The 22,562-nt window shown below is 41.2% G+C and overlaps 1 protein-coding gene across 6 annotated transcripts in view; it reads left to right on the top strand.

The window, feature by feature from the left end:
* The window catches only part of kiaa0825 (KIAA0825 ortholog), a 122,134-nt gene that overhangs the window by 38,279 nt on the left and 61,293 nt on the right, over window positions 1–22,562 (top strand). For all 6 annotated transcript variants that reach the window (XM_082554003.1, XM_082553998.1, XM_082554002.1 and 3 more), the window contains 12 exons: window positions 1,980–2,130; window positions 3,969–4,159; window positions 5,308–5,514; window positions 5,708–5,818; window positions 7,509–7,648; window positions 10,240–10,419; window positions 13,070–13,300; window positions 13,375–13,679; window positions 13,827–13,933; window positions 16,101–16,245; window positions 18,334–18,489; window positions 20,367–20,461. In XM_082554003.1, the coding sequence (XP_082410129.1) occupies window positions 1,980–2,130; window positions 3,969–4,159; window positions 5,308–5,514; window positions 5,708–5,818; window positions 7,509–7,648; window positions 10,240–10,419; window positions 13,070–13,300; window positions 13,375–13,679; window positions 13,827–13,933; window positions 16,101–16,245; window positions 18,334–18,489; window positions 20,367–20,461 (2,019 nt within the window). The remainder of the gene's footprint in view (window positions 1–1,979; window positions 2,131–3,968; window positions 4,160–5,307; window positions 5,515–5,707; window positions 5,819–7,508; window positions 7,649–10,239; window positions 10,420–13,069; window positions 13,301–13,374; window positions 13,680–13,826; window positions 13,934–16,100; window positions 16,246–18,333; window positions 18,490–20,366; window positions 20,462–22,562) is intronic.

The raw sequence follows: 22,562 nt of genomic DNA, 5'->3' as shown, positions 1-22,562 counted from the left end.
ACCCATCTTAAGTATTCGGGCTGAGGTGCTTGTGTGAGATTTAATGGTACATGGCCCTGTCCATTGGCCTCTCAATGCGGTGAAGTCGTCCTGTACCATTAGCAGGAAAAACAGCCCCAAATAGTAATGTTTCCACGTCTCTCCTTAACTGTGGGGATGGTGTTCTTTGGGTCATGCTCAGCATTTCTTTTCTTCCAAACATGGCAGGTTGAGTTGATGCAAAAGAGCTTCAATTTGGTTTTTCTCCCAAGCCTTCTCTAAATCAGTTTATAACTTTTATGTAATGCATTTTTTTCTGGATTTTTGGTTGATATGCTTGTCTTTCTCCATTAAAATGAAACTAGCGTAACAATTACACACTGTTCATTCCTTTGTAATCGAGCAAAGTTACAAATTCAGCAGGGGATTAAATAATAATTTCCCTCAGTGTATAGCACAATAATTACACTAATATAATGTAGTAATTTAGAGTACACTTGGCTCTAAATTTCATAACTTATCATCCATAGCTCAGGTGGAGACAGCGTTTAACAAAGAAAAGTGGCAGAGACCATGTTTATTTCAATAACAATGTCTAAAGCAAATCTGAATGGTGATAAAGTATCTATTCTGTAACTACTAGATTCTAATATCTGGTTGCTATGCTAATAAGACAATCCTGACCCCTGGCCATGCGCAATCTGCCCCGCTCTGCTAGCTAAATAAACCAATATTAAAACAAAGTAAACAAAGAAATAATCTGCATTTAGCTCTTTAGCATTGTATTTGATGACTATCTGCTCCACTTACCACTGCCTTGTTTTTTCTTTTCTTTCTCCTTTTTCTTCTTTCTGTTTTCCACTCTTAGAAGTATAAAATCATATCATTGATCGTAATAGCTCTTCTTCATTTTCCTTGTGATTACATTTGTTCAAGCAGAATCGTGCATGCCACTTGCAACAGGAGTGGAGTTAGGTGGGGCTCCCTTTAGAGAGGTCAGGTTTCTCCTATACTGCCATTCCCAACTTTGCACATTGCTATCGTTGTAGTTAACTGTCTGTCAGCCCTGAGGGGCCCCCCACCGGTCTGGGGCCTGCCTTACCTAGCAGTTGCCTGTCTTGCCTAGTTGCAAGCAGCATCTCTTAAAGTATCAGCAGTAACCATTAGCAGCTGACAGGCAGCTTTGCAGATCTATATTACAAGGATTTGCACCAGAAACATAAATCACATAGCACTACTTGCTCCAGCTACCTTATGTAAAATACATTTTCATTTTTTTTTTACCCTAATTTGAAATAAAAGATAAATATTTAGTATGTTAATCAACTGAAGCAGTGGATGAAGAAGATTTCTTCCAAATTTAGAAACTAGGAAATTTAAAATGATTCTTGAAAGTCAAAGAAATTCTAGATGAACAGGGGGTTACCAGAGATAACGACAGAGGGTAACAACACCCACAGTATCTGCACCTGCTAAGTTTTTCCATCCATTTTCTTCAACATTTTCATGCCCCTTATCACCCCCTTAAACTGCTCTCCACAGATCTCCTTTAAAAACATCCTTGGTGCTGTTTGTGCTCCTGTTTTCCCACCCTTGGCCCTTTACCCCTGCACTCCACCTGCACTTGCATGGTACCCCATTTGGTCATAAACCGCCTTCCTCTCTTTACACCATTAACTCCCCCCTGGTTTTAAGTCCCCTCTCTGGAAAGTATAAAGGCAGGTGGATTTAAAGGGTATGAAATGTCACACTGAACTTTTATAATAAATCATCTATTCTTTCATCTAATCATTTCACCCGTGCCATTGATAGCTCCCAGTACATAAAAGACAGCTCTTAATTATCCATATGCATTACAGGATTCTGCACTGTTGAACTTGTTTACCCTAGTAAACCTGTTTTGTTTTGTTTTTTTTGTTTTTTTCATTTAATATGCTGTGTGTATTATATTATGTGTTTTCTAACATTACCTTTAAAGATGTTTCTTCATCTGTGCCTAGAACCCTGACCCCACTACCTGTGCAGAAATACAAAGATACAGTCGAGGCCATGAGAGAGCAGTTGACCAGCTACTGTATCCAGGCTTGTTATACATGCATTCTTCAGGATGCAGAGAGCCACCACTGGGCTGACCCTAAACCTTTCTATGAGGTAAAATCGCTATATGATTAAAAACAAACAACTAAACAAAACAAATGTGTTGTGACACACTTCTGTGAGTTTTATTTAAGTGTAAAACAGCTCTAGTGTTGTTGTGTGTTGATTTGATTTCTTTTATTGCAAAAATTTCAATGCCAGTGTCTTAGGAGGCTTGTTGGATAGATTTTGAGGAACTCTAGGAATTACACCCTAGAGCTTTCTTGTTTCTTCTTTTCATTCCCACAATACACCTTTACCTCCCACTCTCCCACTTCTAACTCAGTCTTCTACTCTGAGCTCCCTGAGAACATCTGTGGCTTCCATGCTGCCCTGGGGGCTCCAGGGATTCAGTTGTCTGAAGTCTGCAGTCTACACTGGGACTGTCTGGAAACAGCAGAGGGCCCCTGGAACTACCCTACCTTTATGCCCTTAAACAAATCTAAACCTCCCCTCTCTCTTTTTGCTTTTGACTTTTTTTCCCTTTGTTCCTCCCTCCCTCCCTGGGTCACTGGTGTCAGACAGGCCTGCTGTGTGCAGGTGTGTGCTTTTGTTCAGCCATCACTTTGTGCATCCGTACCAGTAAATGTATGTGTAGGTGTACAGCAGCATCTCAGGATGTAAGTGTCATTTGGTATGTCTATGTATGTACCTATATTTTTGATGTTTTATATTTTTGATTTGGATCCAGCTCCTGTCTGTGTAACCTTGAGTGAGTCTATAGGCAGAAGATGGCAACTCCGTTCAGGACATAAAGCTTGGACTTATTTCCTGTTTGTGACCAATACATACAGGGGAAAAGAAGGAAGAAGAAGGGAAGTAAACAAGAGATTGGGTGAAGTGGGAGAAAATGGATTGAAGAGTTTGGTAGTGTTAATGTGTATGCGTTGTGCAAAATGACCTTATAATAGGATAAATTTGAAGATTTAGGACGTGTATAGCAAAGTTAAAATGGTTAATGAAAACTAAACCAAAAATTTAGAAAAAAATTAAAACTAATTGGAATTATTTAATAAACCTCGAAAACCAATTAAAATAAGATAAAAATGTAGAGAAGCTTCAAGTATTTGTAAGTTTGGTTAAAAAAAAAACAAACATTTTTATTACATCTATTAAGACTCTGGATGTCTACAACACCGTGAGCCAGCTGCTTTCAAAAAGTTATCTGTTTTTATTGAAGTTTTTTTTCTTTCACAAATATTGCCTTTGATATCTGTCTGGCCTCTATACAATAAAAAAGATAAAAAATAATTAAAAACACTAAAGCGAAAAATTGAAAATAATTAAAACTAAACTGAAACTAAACTGATTTTTTTAAGTCAAAATGAGACAAAAAGCAAAACTAGTTAGAAATGACATACAACTATAGTAACTCTGGTGTACAGGTGAAGGAAAGAATGCATCCTCCTATATATTTTACAAGAGAGCTGCAAGATGCCAGGATAGTAATTCTTTTTAATCTGTCCTGTTTTTCCCCCTCTTCTCACTTTCTTGTGAAACATTCTTGATTTTTGCTCTTCCTTCTTTCACTCTTTTTATGTGTGAGAGTGGATGTGGAAGTGTGTGCTGGTTGTGATGTGTTTGCCAGTCCAGGACTTTAAAGCAGTCTAAAATCCCAGTGGGAAAAGAAACCCAGGTGCAGAGTGCAGGTGGCATGTCCACTGAGACATCCTGGTGTTGACAGACCTGCCTGCGTCTCTGCCTCTCTCTTTCTTCTCCTTCAGGGTTTCTCTCTCACTCTCTCTTTTTTCCCTTTTTTAACTCCTCTCTCTGTTTTTACTGTCAGTTTCCATATGATAACATGTCTTCATCTACAATCCCCCCTCCCTCAAATCTATCACTTTCTTCCACAGGGCGAGAGGTGTTCCTTCTCAGTGCAGATGTGGTTCTACTTCCTGTGCGGGCTTCGCAGCGACCTGTGGGCGGTCCTTCCAGCAGAGCTGGCCAGGGATGTCCTTGGCCAGGTTCTAACAGACACTTTACAACTGCTAGTGCGAAGATATGCCAGAGCGCGGGCTTCATATAAGAGGCACCTGCAAATCAGGTATTTTATCATGCATATTACTGATAATATATACATATAAATATAACAATGGACTCTAAAACAGTAATACACCAAGCAAAGACCTACACTCCATTTTGTTTCGTTTTTTAACATTTAAATAAATATGTCGCAATCGTTTTCATTTGTCTAATTGTGGATGGACTAACTGCTGAGAAATGCTGTGATGGAAGTTAGTCAAAGTTGATAAACAACTGACTTTTAATAAGTTGAGCACGTCAAAAAAATTGCAAGACGCTTATACAGTCAGAATTTTGTGCATGTCTATCCTTTAATGCAAATGTAAAAGGCAGAATCTGAGTTTGAGGAGTGGAGGCACCACCCACACATTCTAGCCCCATGCAGCACACACAGACTTTTTCCATCACGGGAACTTTTATCCAAAGGCTAGGAGCTATCGGAGGAACTCAGTTTGCTTCCACTCCAGAGTCTCTGCTCTGGGAGTCTGAAACTTTGACAGTAAGGCTTTTCTTTGGCCATCATTTCAAGAAACCTTTAGTATTTGTTTGTTCAATACATCAGTTGGAGTTACAGGATAAACCATGCTTCAAAAATGCCACATAAAGTGAACTCTGTATTAACAAAGATTGAGTGCAATATACATGAGATGTCAACGGGAAACCTGGTTTATGATTCTGGGAGATTTGTGTGTTTCTGGAAGGACAGTTATAAAGTGTGAGCATAGGCTAAACAGATGCCTTTCCAAAGCTTTTCCAGGTCTCCCTCTTGCTATAGTGTTCACATGGGTACTCCTATGCTCCATCATCTCTATTTTATCAGTCCTTTCCCTTTTGTTGTGAGAATTTAGATCAAAGGGAAGCAAAAAAGAGGTGATGATAGATGATGAGCAGCATTCCATAACCATTTAAGAAAGCAGATTTACTGGCATATAAGTAAAAGCAGTGGGTTGATGTAACATAGCACTAAGTTTTAGGGTGATCGCAAATCTTGCGAAATCCAAAGCCGGGACGCTTCAGATCTCAACGGTAAAATCAGAAGAAGTTCCTATTATCTAGCTGGCTGTGAAATGAGACTCGCAGTAGATAATCTTTAGGTGTTCTCAGCTTTTCAATCACATCCATTTTGTTTTTCTCTTTAAATTCACTCTTTCTGTTTCCCTCGTCCTGGAGATGTGACATTACAGCAATGTTGCTGTATGTGGAGCACCTTATGTGGAGTCTGTGTGAAGGTCCTGAGGCCTTGGTGTGCTACAACCCTTCTTCAGTGATTACCATAATAGCAGGTGGTTCAGACTGGCCATACCAAATCCACAACCTGTGTGACCAGCTCCTGACAGTCCTCGTCATTGTCACAGCACCTCTATCTTTGCTACATAGGTTGGTACAGTATGGTCATTTTTGTTATTTAATTTAAAATTTGGTAAGATGATAAAAAGATACTGCAATGTTTTCATACTTTCCATCTTACACTGTTTGAACAGAGTGAGTCAGATGGCTGTCACCACTGATTCTGGAAACATTTGTGTGGTGTGGTGTTTATTTTATTTTATTTTTTTTGTAAATGCAACAGGACATTTATGATAGATGCTGCGAAGGAGACCTCACCAGACCCACCGACCATTCCTGTCATACGCTGGCTAAATGCTATTAACCCCGAGGTCTTCACAGAGCAAGCTATAAGGTATACAAAATAGACCCATCTAACCATCTATCACCCATCATACAGCAGGCACACGGACAATATACACGTTCACTCTCAAATGCACATACACACTCTGGTATGCCAAGCAATCACAATCCCTTCCATCCTCCTCGTGTGTAGAGAAACATATGTGATTGTGTTTGGAGTTACAGCTGCATACTGTATGTGTGGATATATAACGTGCCACTCAAGTGTCAAGCTGCAGTTGTTGTGGTAATATAACACAGATGCAAGGTAAGAAAGAAAAACCAAATGAATGAACTACCGTTGACGCTGACAGTGAGTTTGTTGATGCTCATGGTTGCTAAGAGCTTTACACATGATGCATTGATAGCATACACACCTGAATGTGCACAATTATATACATGTGTGTACATTTGTGTCCAGTTACTGTTGTGACCTCCACTGTGCAGTCAATCATGCTTTCCCCTCACCCTTGTCTCCACCTTACTCCCCTCTCATCTGCTTCACAGCCAGAGGTGATGTCATTGTGCGCTGACGGAGCACAAATCAAACTAACCCCTGCTCCCCTGCTCCTAAGTATCAGAGAACTGAAATTAGTTTATTTTTATGACCTCTTTATTTCTTTGCTCCCACCTCCTGCCTTCATTCGAAGGCGCCAGCAGCCTGCCAGTGGCTCGTGGCCAGAACCACAGGTCCTCAACCTTTCTGGCCAAATCTCTCCCCAGTCCATTAAAATAAAGCCCATTGTTATGGTTATTCAATAAAGCAATGATAAAATCACAAAAGATCTCAATAAATCATCCAGCTGTACAGGCTAAAAAATATTTTCTGTATGTGCACATTTATACCCTGCGCTATTTATCTTGCCTGTGTGTGTGTGTGTGTGTGTGTGTGTATACATCTATATCTGTGTGTCTTGGTTTAGTAAGATGACCCGGTGCTGTAGCTGGATAGATTCATCAGAGCAGTTAAAAGAGGATTTCTCCTGGATTTGCGGTCTCAGTGACATCATAAATTGTGCTGTCAGACCGAGGCATAGTTTTCCTCAGTCAAGCAGCAGGGTGCACCCTGCTCTAGCCGTTTGGCTCAAATAGAATGGTTAATTTCTGGGCAGACACCCCCTGTGCTGCCTCCCGCCTCCTTGCTCTTCAGACAAACTCTGTCCATTCCTTCCATTAGATTTTATTGAGATGTATAAAGTAACGTGGAGGCACACACATGTCAGCATGCTCCCACACTCGCACACATACATAACGACAAGCATAGGCTCTGAAGAGTGCACACGCACACACGCATTCACACACACCAAGGATACGGCTCATTACCCACAGCTGGCTGCAGCCTCTTGGTTATACAAAAGATGAAGGGGTGGGTACTGCTGTATATTCATGTATTTGGCTGTCTCCCAAATGTTAATTTGCTTTTAGCTGGCCAAGATTAGAGCTAATTCCTTCCCGGTGCACACTATAAGTAAGCGAGAATGAAGGCATTTGGAGACTTGGCTTGTATATGGAGTGAGTGACACTGAAGGAAGTTACCAGTGTTACCAAATATTCCCTCCAAAGCGTCATCAAAGACTTCTTTATCTTTCACTTGTGAAGCTTTTTCCTTCTTTGTTGTCTCTCACTAAGCAGACTTCTACCTCACCTGACACTGCAGAACTGTCAACTTTGTTTTCCTTCCTTCTCTCCTCCATCTCTCCCAGAGATGGCCTTATGGGCCAGGCATCTTTGGCATGTCAACTGAGGCTACTGACATCTGACCCCGGATGCAATCCCAAGTTGCTCCTTCAAATGCTGCTTTACAGAGACTGTCACCTGCCCAGAATACTCCTGGAAAATTCTTGTAAGTCTGTCGTTTTTGCATGCATACGTGGATTGTTACATGTTACTGGATAAGGGCTATAGTGTGTGTGTGTCGTGGACATACCTGGCTGTCTGTCTTTTCGGGGACAATTAAAGCCACGTTCTTTCATTCTTTAAAATTAAATTTTTTTAATAACTCTCTGATCCCAAAGAGAACATGACAGGGAAGTGTTTACCTCTGTTTTAATTGCAGCGCTCTAATATCTTAAGTACATTTTACAGACCTTGGGTAAGCTCTATCCATTTTATGAAGTTATAATCAGCATCTTTGCCTTCATCATCATTTTCACCTTGGTCATCATCATCACTAAATCAATAGAGTGCAGTAATAAACACTCAACAGGCACAGGCAAAACACACGGCCTGACCTTTAAAGATTTTCCCTTCCTTCCTTTCTCCACAGTCTTCTCAACAGTCTAACCTTTAAAGACTGTTGTGCACTCGCACATTAATTCACATTATAGCGACCTCATTAATAACAACTCTCACTGTCTTGTTCTCTTGCTCGGTCTGAGTCTGACTCAGAGGCTCCGCAATGCTTCTTTCTGCATGCTGCCGTAAATCAACGCTAGGAGCGCTGACTCTCATGTGTTATCACGGTGACGTGGTAATTAACCAGGAAGCAGACAGACAGAAGGAACAGCCTGACTGAATGCCTACACTACTGTGTTGCCTCTGCACTTCCACATACATGTACATATTAGCGTGTGTTTTGAAGCACTGTTGATGAAAAAATTCTAGTGTGACTAATAGATGGTTTGGTGAATCCACGCTGTTTCAGTTAGACTTTATTATAGCTAATTCAAGGCTCTTTTTTTGTTGATGGTTCATTTTCTAACTCTTTGTACCTGCCTTATCAAAGTACACTAACTTATGAGAAAACTGGCCAGCCAACTAACAGACCTTCGCACTGTGTAATAATTTCAAAACATACCTTCTCTACATCTACAGTATCACTTTTCACATTTGTACAGCTTACCCTAAATTAGAGGTGTACAGATGCACACACACACGCTCACAAACACACACACACACACACATGGCCTTTTTATTATCTTCAGCGTGTCTGCTTCCAATTACAGAGGTCTACAGAGAGGGCCCTTGTGACTGGTTGACTGGCTGTCCGGAAGATAAACAGGTGTATGCATTGGCTTCGTATCAAGGTTGGATAAGCTTAGAGACAGAGAGGAAGGGGGGAAAAAGCATTTGAGAAATCAGCATAGAAACAAAAACACATTGGAATTATTGTGTGCTGCAGGAGTAGTGGAAACTCCACAGAGATGTGCCAGCACACTGACATGTTTTTCTGAAGTCATCTGCTGCTCCATAATGGGATCATTATTATAAGGCACCTAGTTAACCTGCCATGTTATCCAGCACCCCAAGTGGAAATTAATGTTAGTCACCCCTGTTTCCTGGACCACTGCAGCCACAGCAGTGAGATCCAGAACACTCTCTCCTCAAGGACCAATTACTAGACAGGCAGTGAATAAGATGATGGTGTAATCCACACAATGCCACCTAATGGACTGATTGGAGGTCAGGCTGTTTGACCACTTTGGAGTCTACGTGTTAGATTTGTTATTGTGAATGAAAATAGCCATGAGGGATGCAAAGGGAGTCTTGGCTAGAGGGACAGAAGAAATCAGCTTCCATGAACAGTTTGAGCACTTCCTACCTGCATGTTATTAAGGTGGCTAATGTTACTGTCACTGGGATGCTGCAGCTAATTTAGCCCTGCCATTTTAAAATAGTTCAGCATTAGTCAGAAGGAAGCCATGCTGCCCTTCATCACAGCGCCCCCTCATTGACTGCTGCGTTACATACTCTCTCCTATTCAAATGGTTGTCATCTCCCACACAGCTGACTGACAGACTGCTGGATGTCTGCCACCTCTGGAGCAATGGGCTTTTCCTCAGCAACCCCTGTCAACTTAACACACACACACACTTACGTGTAAGCACATAGAACACATATATAGACATCCATATGGGTTACACACACACACACACATATACACACCTCGATCCTCAGCCCTATTCTCAGACAGCAACCCCCACAAGGACACCCTGTCAAAACCCCTTCCTTTTCACTTCCTGTCTCCGTGTACTGTGGATACCACAGCCAGGGGCTTTGAAATCTGTTTCTTTTTCTGTTTTTTTATTGTCTCTTTTCCTCCATCTAACACAGATGTGGATTTTTCTTCCCCTTCTACTCCACAGTGCCTTTTGTTCACCCGTTCTGTTAACATGTGTCAGGTTGGGAAGCCTTGACATTTTCCAATGTGCTTTTGTTCATGGAAATCAAAATGCTGCTTCACAGAATTGGGTTTTGTATCTTTCTAAACCTACATCCATAAGAGTGATATTTTCTGGACTATAGTTTGTAAAAAAAAAAAACGCTGTACACTCGCCTACACACCCTTGGATGTATGTGTGTGCACGAGTGTTAATCTTTTGTGCATCCAGTTTTTTGTGCCAAGTGGTCCAGAATATCAAGATTTCATTAATCTGCACATTAATTTGTACTGTTCACAGATGTGTGTCACCAAAATGACGCTTAATTTTTCAGATTTTTGCCAGGAGAACAGCTCAGAAATGTCTACAGAGAGCTGCAAGGCGGGAGATGATTTCATGATGTCATTGTTCAACCTTTTCTCTTGCCTGAATAATGTTCCTAAGGCCTTGACTCAGGCCCTTCAACCATACCTGGAACGTGCACACATATGGGAACATCTCTACACTCTGGCAGGTAAAGTAACAACCTTGCTGCTGTGTCCTAATATTTAGCAATTGCTGCCACAATTTGGCATTGCACTGATTTCGGAATGAGCAGTTGTACAATCTCTAGTTTGTGTGCTCTAGTACTGTAACCCTGGATTCCTTTTACTTTGGAAATCAGGTGTCAGAGCTGGGAGTGACTTCATTCCAGAGTTGTGTTCTAGTAGTAGCAGTTGGAAAAGAACAAAAATGGCTGCAGATGTTCATATGTAGAACCTGGTCAGTGCTCTATGTACGGCCTATTTAGTCAGTCACAAATACACAAAAGTGGTAGCACAGAGTACATGCTTTACAGTTTTACAACTTTAGATGCACTACTGTTTTAAAGTTGGGGTTTGTAGGGCTTCTCTGACTTTGTGAGTGGGAAATCTGATTTGAGGGGGCGCTACAGTTGAAAATTTCAACTAGGAACTCCTAGGATTTTCTACTTCCTACTTCAGAAGTGTGTCAAACACACTGTGCCTAAAGTATGTGTTAAAATACAGCACTTTAAATCAGGTTAGTTTTAAAATGAACAGTTCGTGATAAACTGGAGAACATGACAAATAATCATTACATGAATTTCCGAGTAGTGAATTGAAGTAAATAAATTAAAATTGCATATATTTCATATTGTGTTGGCTGCCCTCCTCCTGGTCTCTTCTGGTGTCTGGCAGTGGCTCTTTTGGGTCCTGTTTGTTGTAGGGTACTGACACTGGATCACGGTTTGTTCCAGCAGGTCCTCCAGATGTTCAATCGTTTTGGGATCTGGAGAGTTTAAAGGCCGAACGAACACCTTGGGCTGTTATTGTTCCTTACGCCTCCGTAAACAGTTTGTGCCGTTTGGCAGGGTGCCTTTGTCCTGCTGCCGTGGGGTTGTGTGCTTGGCCTGGAGCAACATTTTAGGCAGGTGCTACAGGTCAAAGTGAGAGCTACAAAACCTGATGTCTCTCAGAATATTGCATTGTAATGCGATTCAATGTTATTCAGTGCACCTTGCCAGATTTTATGTTGAGTCTAATTGGTGAATTTTTAAATACTATGGTAAATCTTCCCTCAAAGAATATCTCAATTTTATTTTCTCTAAAGGCCAGTGTTGACACTGCATGAACATGAGCTAAAGCATAAGTATACTTTTACACAGACTATAGTTATTCCCCAACTCTCTCTGCCTCTTTCTAGTGCAAGTTTTAATACAGAGCTTAATCTGAGCTCCTGTGGAGTGTGAAGCTCTTTTTAGTGGTGATTCTTATATCCTGGGTAAGTGGTAATTATTGTAGCATAAATTAGGGTGATTGGAGAAGAGTATTTAGATGGATACTGAGCAAGGGAGGGGTCGACAGAGTGAATGAAGGGGAAGAGAGCTAGAGTGTGCCGCAGAAAATTCTCAATGTCATCCAATCAACATTTATCCTCACAGGGTAATTAGTTTAATTATTGGACCGTTCCAAATCTTTGTATTATAATTTTGGTTACAGGATACCCCCAGTGCCCCCATTTCTATTTAAACTGTACTCTGAGTTAACTCATAGATTACATTGAGAGCTTCACTATTTCTCCGCTTTCATTGACGTTTCATCACACTGTACCAGGTTGCTTGAGATCAATACATAAGTCAATACAGTTGCAGGTGGTATAGAGTCTGAGAATCAAGTGACTTTGAAAAATAGGTCTAGGTCTCACCTGCAACAGAGCGCTTGTCCTTCGAAAACCCATATCATTTTCTGTTCCGTTCTCCTCTTTTTCTGCGGCTAAGGTTACTTATTTTGTTAGGCGTCCTTTGAGATTTCAGTGCACTTTTAGTGCCGCTTCAGTATTGTTTCTCCCGATTGTAGCCTTTGGTTTTACAGCCGGGGCTGTAGGAAGTTTATGAGTGCCATACAACTTCATACTGTAGTTAGTCTGCCAACAATATGAGCGAGATATAAAAGGGCAAACCGATGACAAACGGTAAACCTGGAGAACGTAGCAAGATTCGTGCTATCAGGCCACCTGGATTTGATCGAGAGCATCTGATTTTAGTTTGAACTTGAGTACTCACATTTGGTGCAGATATTTTAAGAGAATACCATAACACTATATGGATTCATATAAATTATTTATGGCTCTGTTTTTTGTCATTCTTTGAAAAGTAGAGTTATTTCTTGACTTTTGATTTGTTGCTTTAAAAATAAACCCCAAAGCACAATAACTATAACATGAAATGTCAACTGATCTAATGTGTAAGCATCCACTCTCCATTTTTTTATCAGTATACAGAAACATGTTCATATTCCTAGTGCAGGGATAATTAGAACAGTATAAGGAGGTTTTCTCTAAAGAAACTTATCATTCGTATCATTTTGAAAGGTTTTGACAACATATCCGCCTTTTTCTGACATAGCTAAAAAATTCAGATTAAACACAAAGTATTGATTTCAAATTTAACATTTTTAGTGCAAAGTATGTGAATTCAGTAACCTAACAAACCTAACAGTTTGTTGCTGTAACACTAACCTTGTACTTTATCTTATGCAGTTTACCAATATTTTTTTCCCCAAATCTTAAAACTAAATAATAATTACGGTCTGGAGTCATTCATCTGATCTTCTTTAGCTGACCCTTGTTTTAAAAAATCTGCTTCCTTTGTTTATTATTGTCAGACACCACACGGACAGTACCTATAGTTGTCAGCTGTGTCCGGGACATAGTCACAAAATCCACCAATAGCCTTCTGCAACACCTCGTCTCCATGGTTTTGGGTTGGCAGGCCACAGAGGAGCCTGGTGCAGCCTTGTTCAAGCGTACTGTGCCAGAGAATGTCCTGGCTAAGATACCCAAGGACTGGAACTACACACCATTGGATGTAAAGGGAAAGGACACTGTTGCTAAAAGTATGCACAGACTGAGTTTTGCACATTCAAGATAAAATTCAAGGAATTTTACTAACATTTCTTTCTTCTTCTAGCTATCATATCCTTAGCAATTCAAGCATTGTCCTTCATTTTCACCAACCTGCCAATGGCTGTAGCATCCTTGCCACTCCCGATCCGCTTTCTATTCCAAGTGGCAGAGAAGCACCTTTCCCAGCATGCCCGGCAGCTGCGGTTAGTGGGCCTGTTGATCTGGGCCTTGCTGGGCTGCCTGATCCAGGGCCTAGAAGACCCAGACACACTAGAACAGATCAGTGGTCTGGCTCTGGACCGCTCAGCAAAAGACCGCCTGTCCCTGCTGGCAGAGTGCGTACAGGCGGCCATAGGCATTCAGCAAAAGGTAATGGCTGAAATTGATGTGGTAGCCACAACAGGTAGAGGGTTTAGTTAGAAATTACAAATAGTAGTGGGTTGTACCAGACCTATAATTTCTGTATATGATGACTGTCTTAATGTCTGTCATATTTTTATTCATTTGCCTTGTTAGGGTGTTCCCAAACCTTCAGTGCACAAAGTTATACAGGCCTTGGAGGAAAAACGACCAAAGTGGACACAACTGCAGCTGCAGAAGGCCCGCAAACTCTGCTCAGACAGGTAGGAGGATATGGAAAGAGGTCAACATTAGAATGGTGCCAACAGTAGCTTAAGTGCTATTTTTTTCTTAGTCCATCTTCCCTCTCATTTAGTATAGGCTACTGATGTCAGCCTCAAAATCTTTTCATAAAATTTATTTCCCCGAATGTAATTTTGTGATCGTCAAAAATAAGGGCTGACTGTCTGCTGAAGGAGGAGGTTCAAATGCATCAAACTGACTGATGGTATGTTTCGCTACTTGCCATAAGAATTACCTAGAAAAATACTAAACAAATGCAACTTAGACATCCATTTCTAATTGAGCATTCAAATTTTGATGTATCATGTAACCAAGATAATTTTTTACTGACAATCTGTATGAGTAAAATCAATGAATCTCAGATTTGTTTGTTGTGCTAAATGATGCACATGCTTGACTGAATGAACTGCAGTGTGGACTGATGGGAAAACAGCTTTCGTTTTTGGCTGATCTGTGACCTTTGGCGTTGCATTTTGCTGCTTGTTCCCAGAAATGTTGTCTTCTGGTCGCTCACTTAATCATAGCAAACTCTGGACACATTCATCCTCATATAAAGTTGATTCAGTAGCGTAACCATTAAAAAAAAAATGAAATAAATAAGGACACTGAATAGATTATGACCAGTTCTAGGAAATGCTGTCTGTTACAGTGACAGGAAGAGGGGGTAAGTGCAGAGAAAAAAAGGCAAGAGACGAGGCGGCTGAGGGGTGGTGAGGGGGTGGAAAAGTGAAAGAAGAGTGATTATGTATCACCTGTCGGAGGCATTCAGTGGGATCATTACTATTCATTAAACTAACCTTCACAGGGAAGTGACGCCTGGCTTGTAAACAATCAGAATACAGTGTCAGAGAGAGAGCGAGGAAGAGAGAGAGGAAGGTTGTAATAACTCCAAAAACAACTGGCACTTCTCTTACTGGCATCCCGTGCGCACACACATTCAGAGTAAACGCCTTCACAAAAAACATTTGGCCCTACACGATCCCTCTTCAGTTCCTTCATCTTTACCTTCCTCTTTTCCTTTCCTAACTGTAAACCACTACCACCACCCCCTCCCCAACAGCACCCACCTTGTCTTTGCAAAGTAATTTGTAGAGGGGAAGATTATTGTTCTCCATCATGGTGACCCTGGCTGGGCTGACGGGATGCATACACAGATGAAGATGAATGCAGTTATTCCTTGGCGGAGGTCTGCCTCTTTCAGGGCACATTGGCCCTAATGACATGATTGATAGGCTGTCCCAAATCCAGAGGGGCCCTCATTAATCACCCTGCTGACTGAATCCAATCATCTGCTTCACCTGCACAGTGATGGACAGGAAAGGATACAGCGCAGGTGCTGACACGGATGCACAGCCACCATCACCGACAACACCACCGCCAGGGCGCCGGGCAAAAGAATGAGGCGATGTATATGGACGAGACGGGACTCCTCTTCTTTTGCAACTCTCAATGTCAAACAGCCAATGGCTGGCTGACAGGCGACACCGTTTCTGCCACTTTATAATTACAAACGTGAGGAGAGAGAGAACAATGACAGGGAGTGTATGTGAAAGAGAAGATTTGATGGACGGTAGTGTGATACCCATCCATACAGGAAGGGCAGGAAAACGGTGCCGGCATTCACCTGGGTTGGGAAAATACAAGCCTACGGACCTTGACATACAATTACATACAAGCTTCATACACACACGCACTCCAGTCCAGTGCAATGGCATCCTTTGGTTAAAATGTCTCATGTATCTCATGAATTATAATGAAAATAGTGAAAATAATTTTGGTATTTCTTGGTCATTTTCACCACAGAAGATTTGACTGGTCTGATTGGTTTTCAGATACTAGAGCAAAATGTAATTTTTTTTCTTTGCCAAGACTTACATTTTGAAGTTCTTTTGCCTTGTGAAGTAACTGAATAAAAAAAACAAACTTTAATTTTAATACAGTTAATTTTCCAGTCATAGCAATTTCTAAATTGTAGCCCAAATTCCTCTCCAAACTCGAAGATACTTCCTTAGCCAGAGGTGGTATTCAAATATAAGCCGACACCCTGCCTCCTTCTGCTCCTCTCATCTTCTATGTTCTTCACGCTGGGTTTTTTCTTTGTGTTGTCTTTACTAAGTTCTCCTCTTCCCATCTCTGTTTCACTCACAGTGTATTTGAACAAGGAAGCGAGAGAGGAGTTGCTGCAGCTGAACTGACTGAGCAGAAAATAGGCCTGATGCTGCTGGAGGTCTGCCACAAAGCAGGTGGCAGCAGCTACCTGAGGCAGATCTATCACATCATCCAAGGCAATGAGGTAGGGAAGTACTTGCTCTCCCCAGCAATTAGGTGGCTGCTGGCCTGAGGCCGCAGGCTGTTCAGGAGGGGGAGACAGAGGGAAGAGGGCTGCTGCTTGTGTGCAGTCTGCTTGTTCTGATCGTCTTTTGTTCAAGTGACCTCAAGGGTGCAAACCTACAGTGATTTCCAGTGTAATACACTCACCTCACATAGAGCAGAGGAAGCCTCGTGGAGTTACTAGACTCCGTGGAAAGCTTTTTGGAAGAGATTTCAATGAGGAAGAACATCCCTTTAAAACTCAAGTGGAAGTTATTTTATGAAATTTACTTCAAAAACCATTCTTCTAAAAGTCCCCAAATCGATTAGATTTTATTAGCCTATTGTAGCTAAAGTTTTCTGATGTCTAAAGAAGATCTTTGGTGGTTGTTGAAAAGCTAAAAATCATATTAAGTTGTTTTAACTGGTCTAGTAACACTTTTTTGGAATGTTGCCGTTTCCTGTCCAATGAAAATAAAGTTGAAAAAGCAAAACATTAAAGGTACAGTAAATATTTTTTTGAGATGACTTAATAGAAAAAGAGAATACTATACTCATAAATAGTTAGTGTTAGTCCAACAAATTGATGCATTCTCACACACTTACGCCATGTTGCCATGCCATCTTGAAAACTTGGACGTCCTTCCACCTAATTGTGTTTTATGGATGCTGCTAACTGAAGTTGGGGCTCTATAATGCACAACAGCAGTTGTTGATGTTTACACATCAACAACTGCTGGTTATAAGTTAACATTATGCCAGCTTGGCTCAAGTGTCCTGAAATGTACATACAGTTTGATTGCATTCTCACATTATATGTGAATTTTGTGTCTGATTCCATTCATTTTTAAATGAATACTGGACAGTATTCAAAAGTTTGCAATGGTTATTAACAAGCCTATCACAAGACACAAATGCTATTTTTGTGGGTTTTTTCCATCTTTTTTTTTTCTTTCGGTCTCTGAAGTCGCTTGTGTATTTCTGTAATGAGCACATCATCCCAGAGAGTTCGTAGTGCTGCTGGGAAGACTGTTAACCCTATCCATTCTTCTGAATGCAAACATGTTAGTTTTTCTAGCATGAAACAAGGACATGACATACTACAACTAAATCTTAAAAACTTTATTCTTCATGCTAAATGAAAAGGATATTAATTTCTTTAGTTTTAATTTATTTTTAATGCAACACTTCTTTGACATTTAGTCTTAAGACTAATATAATTAATATAACTACCTAAATGAGCCTGGTTATTTATTTTTTACATTTAGATAATTTAGATAAATTGCATTACCAGATCTCTTTACCTTTCTCTGTCTAGTTGGAGTTCATAATCTGTATCTAATAGGATCCAGCATGGACATGTAGAGTATGTGTTTTTGATGTTTTTGAAGTGTTAACACATATAACTCTGCTCGGCAATTTGAGAGAATGTGAATGGGAACCGCAAGAATCAAGAGTTGTCCTTCTGGCAGCTCCAGCGTCTCTACCCAGCCAAGGTCGAGGCAAGAACATGCAGGTCAGGGACAGACTGGGTTGGTGGTGAGGTGAGGGAGGAGGAGGTCCAGAGGCCATGTCAAGCTGACGGATGGGAATATACCGAATTCACACCAGGATGCCTATGTGTGCATGAACACACACATAGAGTCATAGTGTACAAAGACTCATTGCTATATGCTGGACCTATTGTGAGACACATGCATTACAACTACAGCAAAGGTTAAAGAAACAGCACCAGAAAGTGCACTAGTGTAAAAAACCTGTTTCTCTTTCGTTCCATCTGTACATATTTTGTTTTGATATATGTTTTTCATTGCTTTATTCGTTCACTGAAATATGGCTCAGGGTGGAGCCATACACGTAAGTAGACGCTAAAACTCCACTAGACTCTTTATTTGTTTGGTCTGTTCGATCTTCTTTGAGTTTAGTTATTTTACTTATACAAAACCTTTTGGCCTCACTCTAGTTGTCAGACTTTTTCTTTACAGCTTATTTATTATCAGTCTTATCAATCACATTGCATCCGTCTCCTGTGTTTCTCTTCTTCCATCCCACCCTCATAACCTGCTTACAGGAACTGCTGATGTCTAAACTGAGTGGAAGCTCAGACTTGCCAAATGATCCTCCTCTTTTTGTGAAGTTTGATCTTGGCCCCGAGAGTCATGTTGGAGGTGCCCGTTTCAATCCTCTCCACCAGTTTGACCACATTGGCAAGAAGAAGCTGGATCAGGTGTGTTAAGCCTTTTAAGGTTAACATTGTATTATATTCTGGTAGCAAATAAGTGTTTAAAACTTGTTTTAGTTGTGTGAAACATCTTTGATATTCATGTGAACTTTTTCCAGTTTTCAGACTTTGTACTGTGTGGGTGTACTTGTGACATACAGCGTGGTGTCATTATAACTTTCACCGAGGCCGGAAGCTTAATGTTGAAGGTTAGAAGCTCTTTGAGTCTCTAGTGAACTGGATACTGTGGTAGTCTCTGAAGTTGTCAGGTCTTTCTGGGGCTTGGCTTTCCTATTCCCCTTAGGTTGCTGTCTTTTTCCGAGCAGGAGTTAGGCTGGCAGGAAGAAAAGAACGCCGAAGAGGTGAAAAGATGAGAGAAGTTTTTTTTTTTCTTTTGTAAAGAAGTGAGTAATGTTAAAGGAGAGTGCAGTCTTAAAGTGCACTTCTTTGGGGCTTTGAACCATGTAGCCTCTTATCCTGAACCTATCCCCAGGAGTGTCACCATGATGTTCATTTAATTGTTAGGTTTTTTGTTCTCCATATCAGGGTTGAGTCTACCTACAGGTAACTCACTGTAAGAGTTGCTCGCTTTCCCCCTCATTTCCCCTCTATTACTATGATATCCCCCACTGTTAGGAGAGATACAATGGTACTTATAACACTTACAGCAGTAAGTATTTTCTCAAGATAGGCCTGTGTGTTTCTGCTTTCTTTTTTTAAGGATTAGAATTATAACTTTAATATTTATATTATTAGAGTTGAATACAATTCAGTTTTATTTGTACAGAACCTATTCAGTCAACAGTCACATCAAGGTATTTCATATTGAAAGGGAAAGACCCTACAATATTAGAAACCTCCAGTAATCAGACAATCTGCTATGGGTAACCACTCGGCAACAGTGGGAAAGAAAAACTCCTTTTTAACAGGAAGAGCCCTGCAACAGAGTCGGGATCAGGGAGGACCAGCTATCTGCTAAGATCAGTTGAGGGTGATTAGAAAGAGAAGAAACAAAAAGGGAAACATAGAGTGATAAATACAGAACATAAGCTATGAAAAAGATTTGTATTTGTGACTCTTATATTTGTCCCTTATAGCAGCTTCAGTTCTTGCTGTGGCTTTTCAAGAACATTAGTCCCATTTAATTTCTAAGACTTGGCCTGTTTTCGGCTTATCACAGGAGGCTGCATAGCTTTGCATAGAAACACCCTATTAAGAGAATGATTAAAATGCCTTCTCCGCTTCAGGTGCCTGTGTTGTTTGTCAAATAAAATGGAGGGAGGAGGAAAAAGTTACACCCATCAATCACAGATGAGGAAGAAGCAGAGGGGGGATCGGATGGATGGATGGAACGAGTAGAGTTCTCCTCCTTTTGTCAATAAAACTCAGCCTGGAGTTAAGAGTGACATTTTACAATCAAAGCAATCTGATTTTTATTTGCTTTCCCAATATGGTGATGGTGCCAGGTGTGTGTGTTCCCTGTTCACATCCACACGCGCGCGTGTGTGTGTATTTTTAAAAAAGAGTGAGAGTTAGCAATAGAGGGAAAGAAAAGGAGAAGGGAAGGTGGGGGGTTGGCAGAGTGCCATTGAAGATGGAAAGAGGGGGAAAAAAGGCATAGCAAGAAGAGTAACGACTCCCTCCAAAAATTGATTTATCTTTCTATAAATGATGGCTACATCCCCCAAATGGATTTATAAATTAATTGCTGTCTTATTGGAATAAAAACCTTCTTGTGCGGACATGATTGATCGCCTGATGTCGGTGGCCTGCGCTGGAGACCCCCCTCCTCTTTTGTTAGTGGGTCCCAGCTGGAGCGGTAATGCACTGATGGTATTAACCCTGATTAATAACTAACAAACGCTATCCTCATACATCAACAGAGTGCTGTGGTCGACTGGGCATGGGACTGGGCAAGGCTGCTCCCAGCCTATCAGGGCATGAGTCGGGTCACCTTCAGAGCTCTGCTGGCCAACAGGTAAAACATTTCTGTTGCAATATATGTATTTTTATGTGTCTTTTTGTGTTTCATTTGTGCAGTCATTTTGTGAATTACTCGCCTTAGTACAGACCTCAGATGGTTTTTATCAGCATATAAAGTTTCATTTTCCCGATTGTGTCTTCTATAATGCGGGCTGTGCTGTGGAAAGAAATCTTTGGAAAGAGGATATTGGAGTGCTATCATATACCGTGTGCGCTGAATGGAGTGGATCAATGAAATCCTCTCTGTGAATGCATGTGTCACTGACTGCACAGACACAATTTTTGGTAATTGAGTAATGCCTGCTTATTAGGTACTTTTGAGACCTTGGGGTTGGTACATAAAGATGGATAAAAAAAACAGGCTGGTTCGGATTTTTGTGTCATCTGATTGAAGTTTTTCACCCAAGTCCACCACTCCTGTCCCATCCTCTCCTCCCCCTCCCCTCCTGTTTTACTCTGCAACAGGCATAAATATTTATGCAGGTATGTGACACATATTAGATTGCAATACTTCAGGCTGTTCCCTGTTCTCCATTCACAGCTGTCACACTGCCAGCTATCAGGGAGCTATGGGGCTACTGCACCTTGTCTCCACACCTACGCCCAATCCATTCTAAATCACTGCCATTGTAACACACACACACACCTTTCTAACAAAGGGCAAGCTCTGCATCTGCCAAGGACACGGGCCTAATAAGGGTGAAGTACTCAGCTCTGTGCTACGCTGTGACGAGCTTTGTCGCCTCCATGCCTCTACCCCCTCTTCCCACACCCACATACACATATTCTATTCTTCCGCCCCTTATACGCTGCTTTGTTGCATGCTACAACAGATACTGTCATTGCTTGACTGAGCCAAATTAGTGTTTCAGCATTCATGAATAGAAACTGAAAGAAGAGGATATGAAGTCCGATAGCAAGAGACATAGAAAAAGAGGGTCTGGACTTGAAGTTTGAGATTGTGAGCGACACGGAGAAAAAGCATATCACTTCTGACAAGGATTCAAAAAGTGTGAAGATGGGAGTGGGAGGGGTTAAAGGTTATATAATTCACCCTAATCTCATAGTATCAAAGTGTCTGAGATTCTGTCATCTGCCTCATTAGCCTGTCTTTGTTGGGCCAGAGGAACAGATTTCATGGAGGATTTGGAGAATGGCTTTGGTTCAGCACAAGTTGCTCGCACAGAGCAGGAAGTTAGTTTCATGGACTGGCGACATGTAAGCTGTCAAAGTTTTTCTCAGATCAATCTGTGACTCAGAAATATCCCTCAAGCTATAGAAGGCCGTTCATGGGATAAGCACACTGATGTCTCATCCACTGATCCATTTGTTAGTGTAGATAAGGAACACTTTCTGCGTAACCACAGGCCGAAGCGCCTTCGGCTGTTTTCACTTCACAACAATTACTCTTTCACTGCTTCCAGTTGCTGAAAAAGCCACAGCATATCTCACCCTCTTGATGATTTTAATAGTAATGTTTCTACCCCGTACAGTATAAAAAGTCCTCTTATTGTGACCTTGTTGTGAATTTCTACCTTCTAACTTTTAGTCTCCTTGAATGACTTTCTCTTCCTGTACACAGTCAATATTTTTTTCTGCTCCCGGGCTGTGTGACTTAGCAGTGTGGCCCATTGGCCTCCTATATATTGTGATAGTGGCAAGACAGTTATTGTGCCTAGGGTTTATATCACATTCTAATGGAGCAAGGCTATGAGTTAAGGGGCGGTAGGCTTTTAAACCAGGGCTGTTAAATCACTGTTCAGATGACTTCATTAGCAGAGCGGGACACATGCTGAGACACTATGTCGGCACACACACGTACACACACATGCGTATACATACACTTTCACCCTGCTACCTTGACGGTGTAACGCTCGGGCCAGACAGGAGGGAGAGTGGATTTATACAGATATGTGTGTCCTTCTTTGTCACCTGTCACTTCAGTTCCCTTGGCATGATAGCTCATCCATCATCTACAGATTGAGCTTTTCAGCAGAAACCAGACTGATTAATACTACTGAAGGACCCCCAGGGTTGACTATATGACCTGGCTTCCTGGCAGACTTGATACATTAATGGGAAGATGGATTACTTAT

This window comes from Aulonocara stuartgranti (genome assembly GCF_965226115.1).
Source record: "Aulonocara stuartgranti genome assembly, chromosome: 12".
NCBI lineage: Eukaryota > Metazoa > Chordata > Actinopteri > Cichliformes > Cichlidae > Aulonocara > Aulonocara stuartgranti.
The sequence above is the reverse complement of the archived record's forward strand: the minus strand, read 5'-3'. Positions and strand labels throughout refer to the sequence as shown.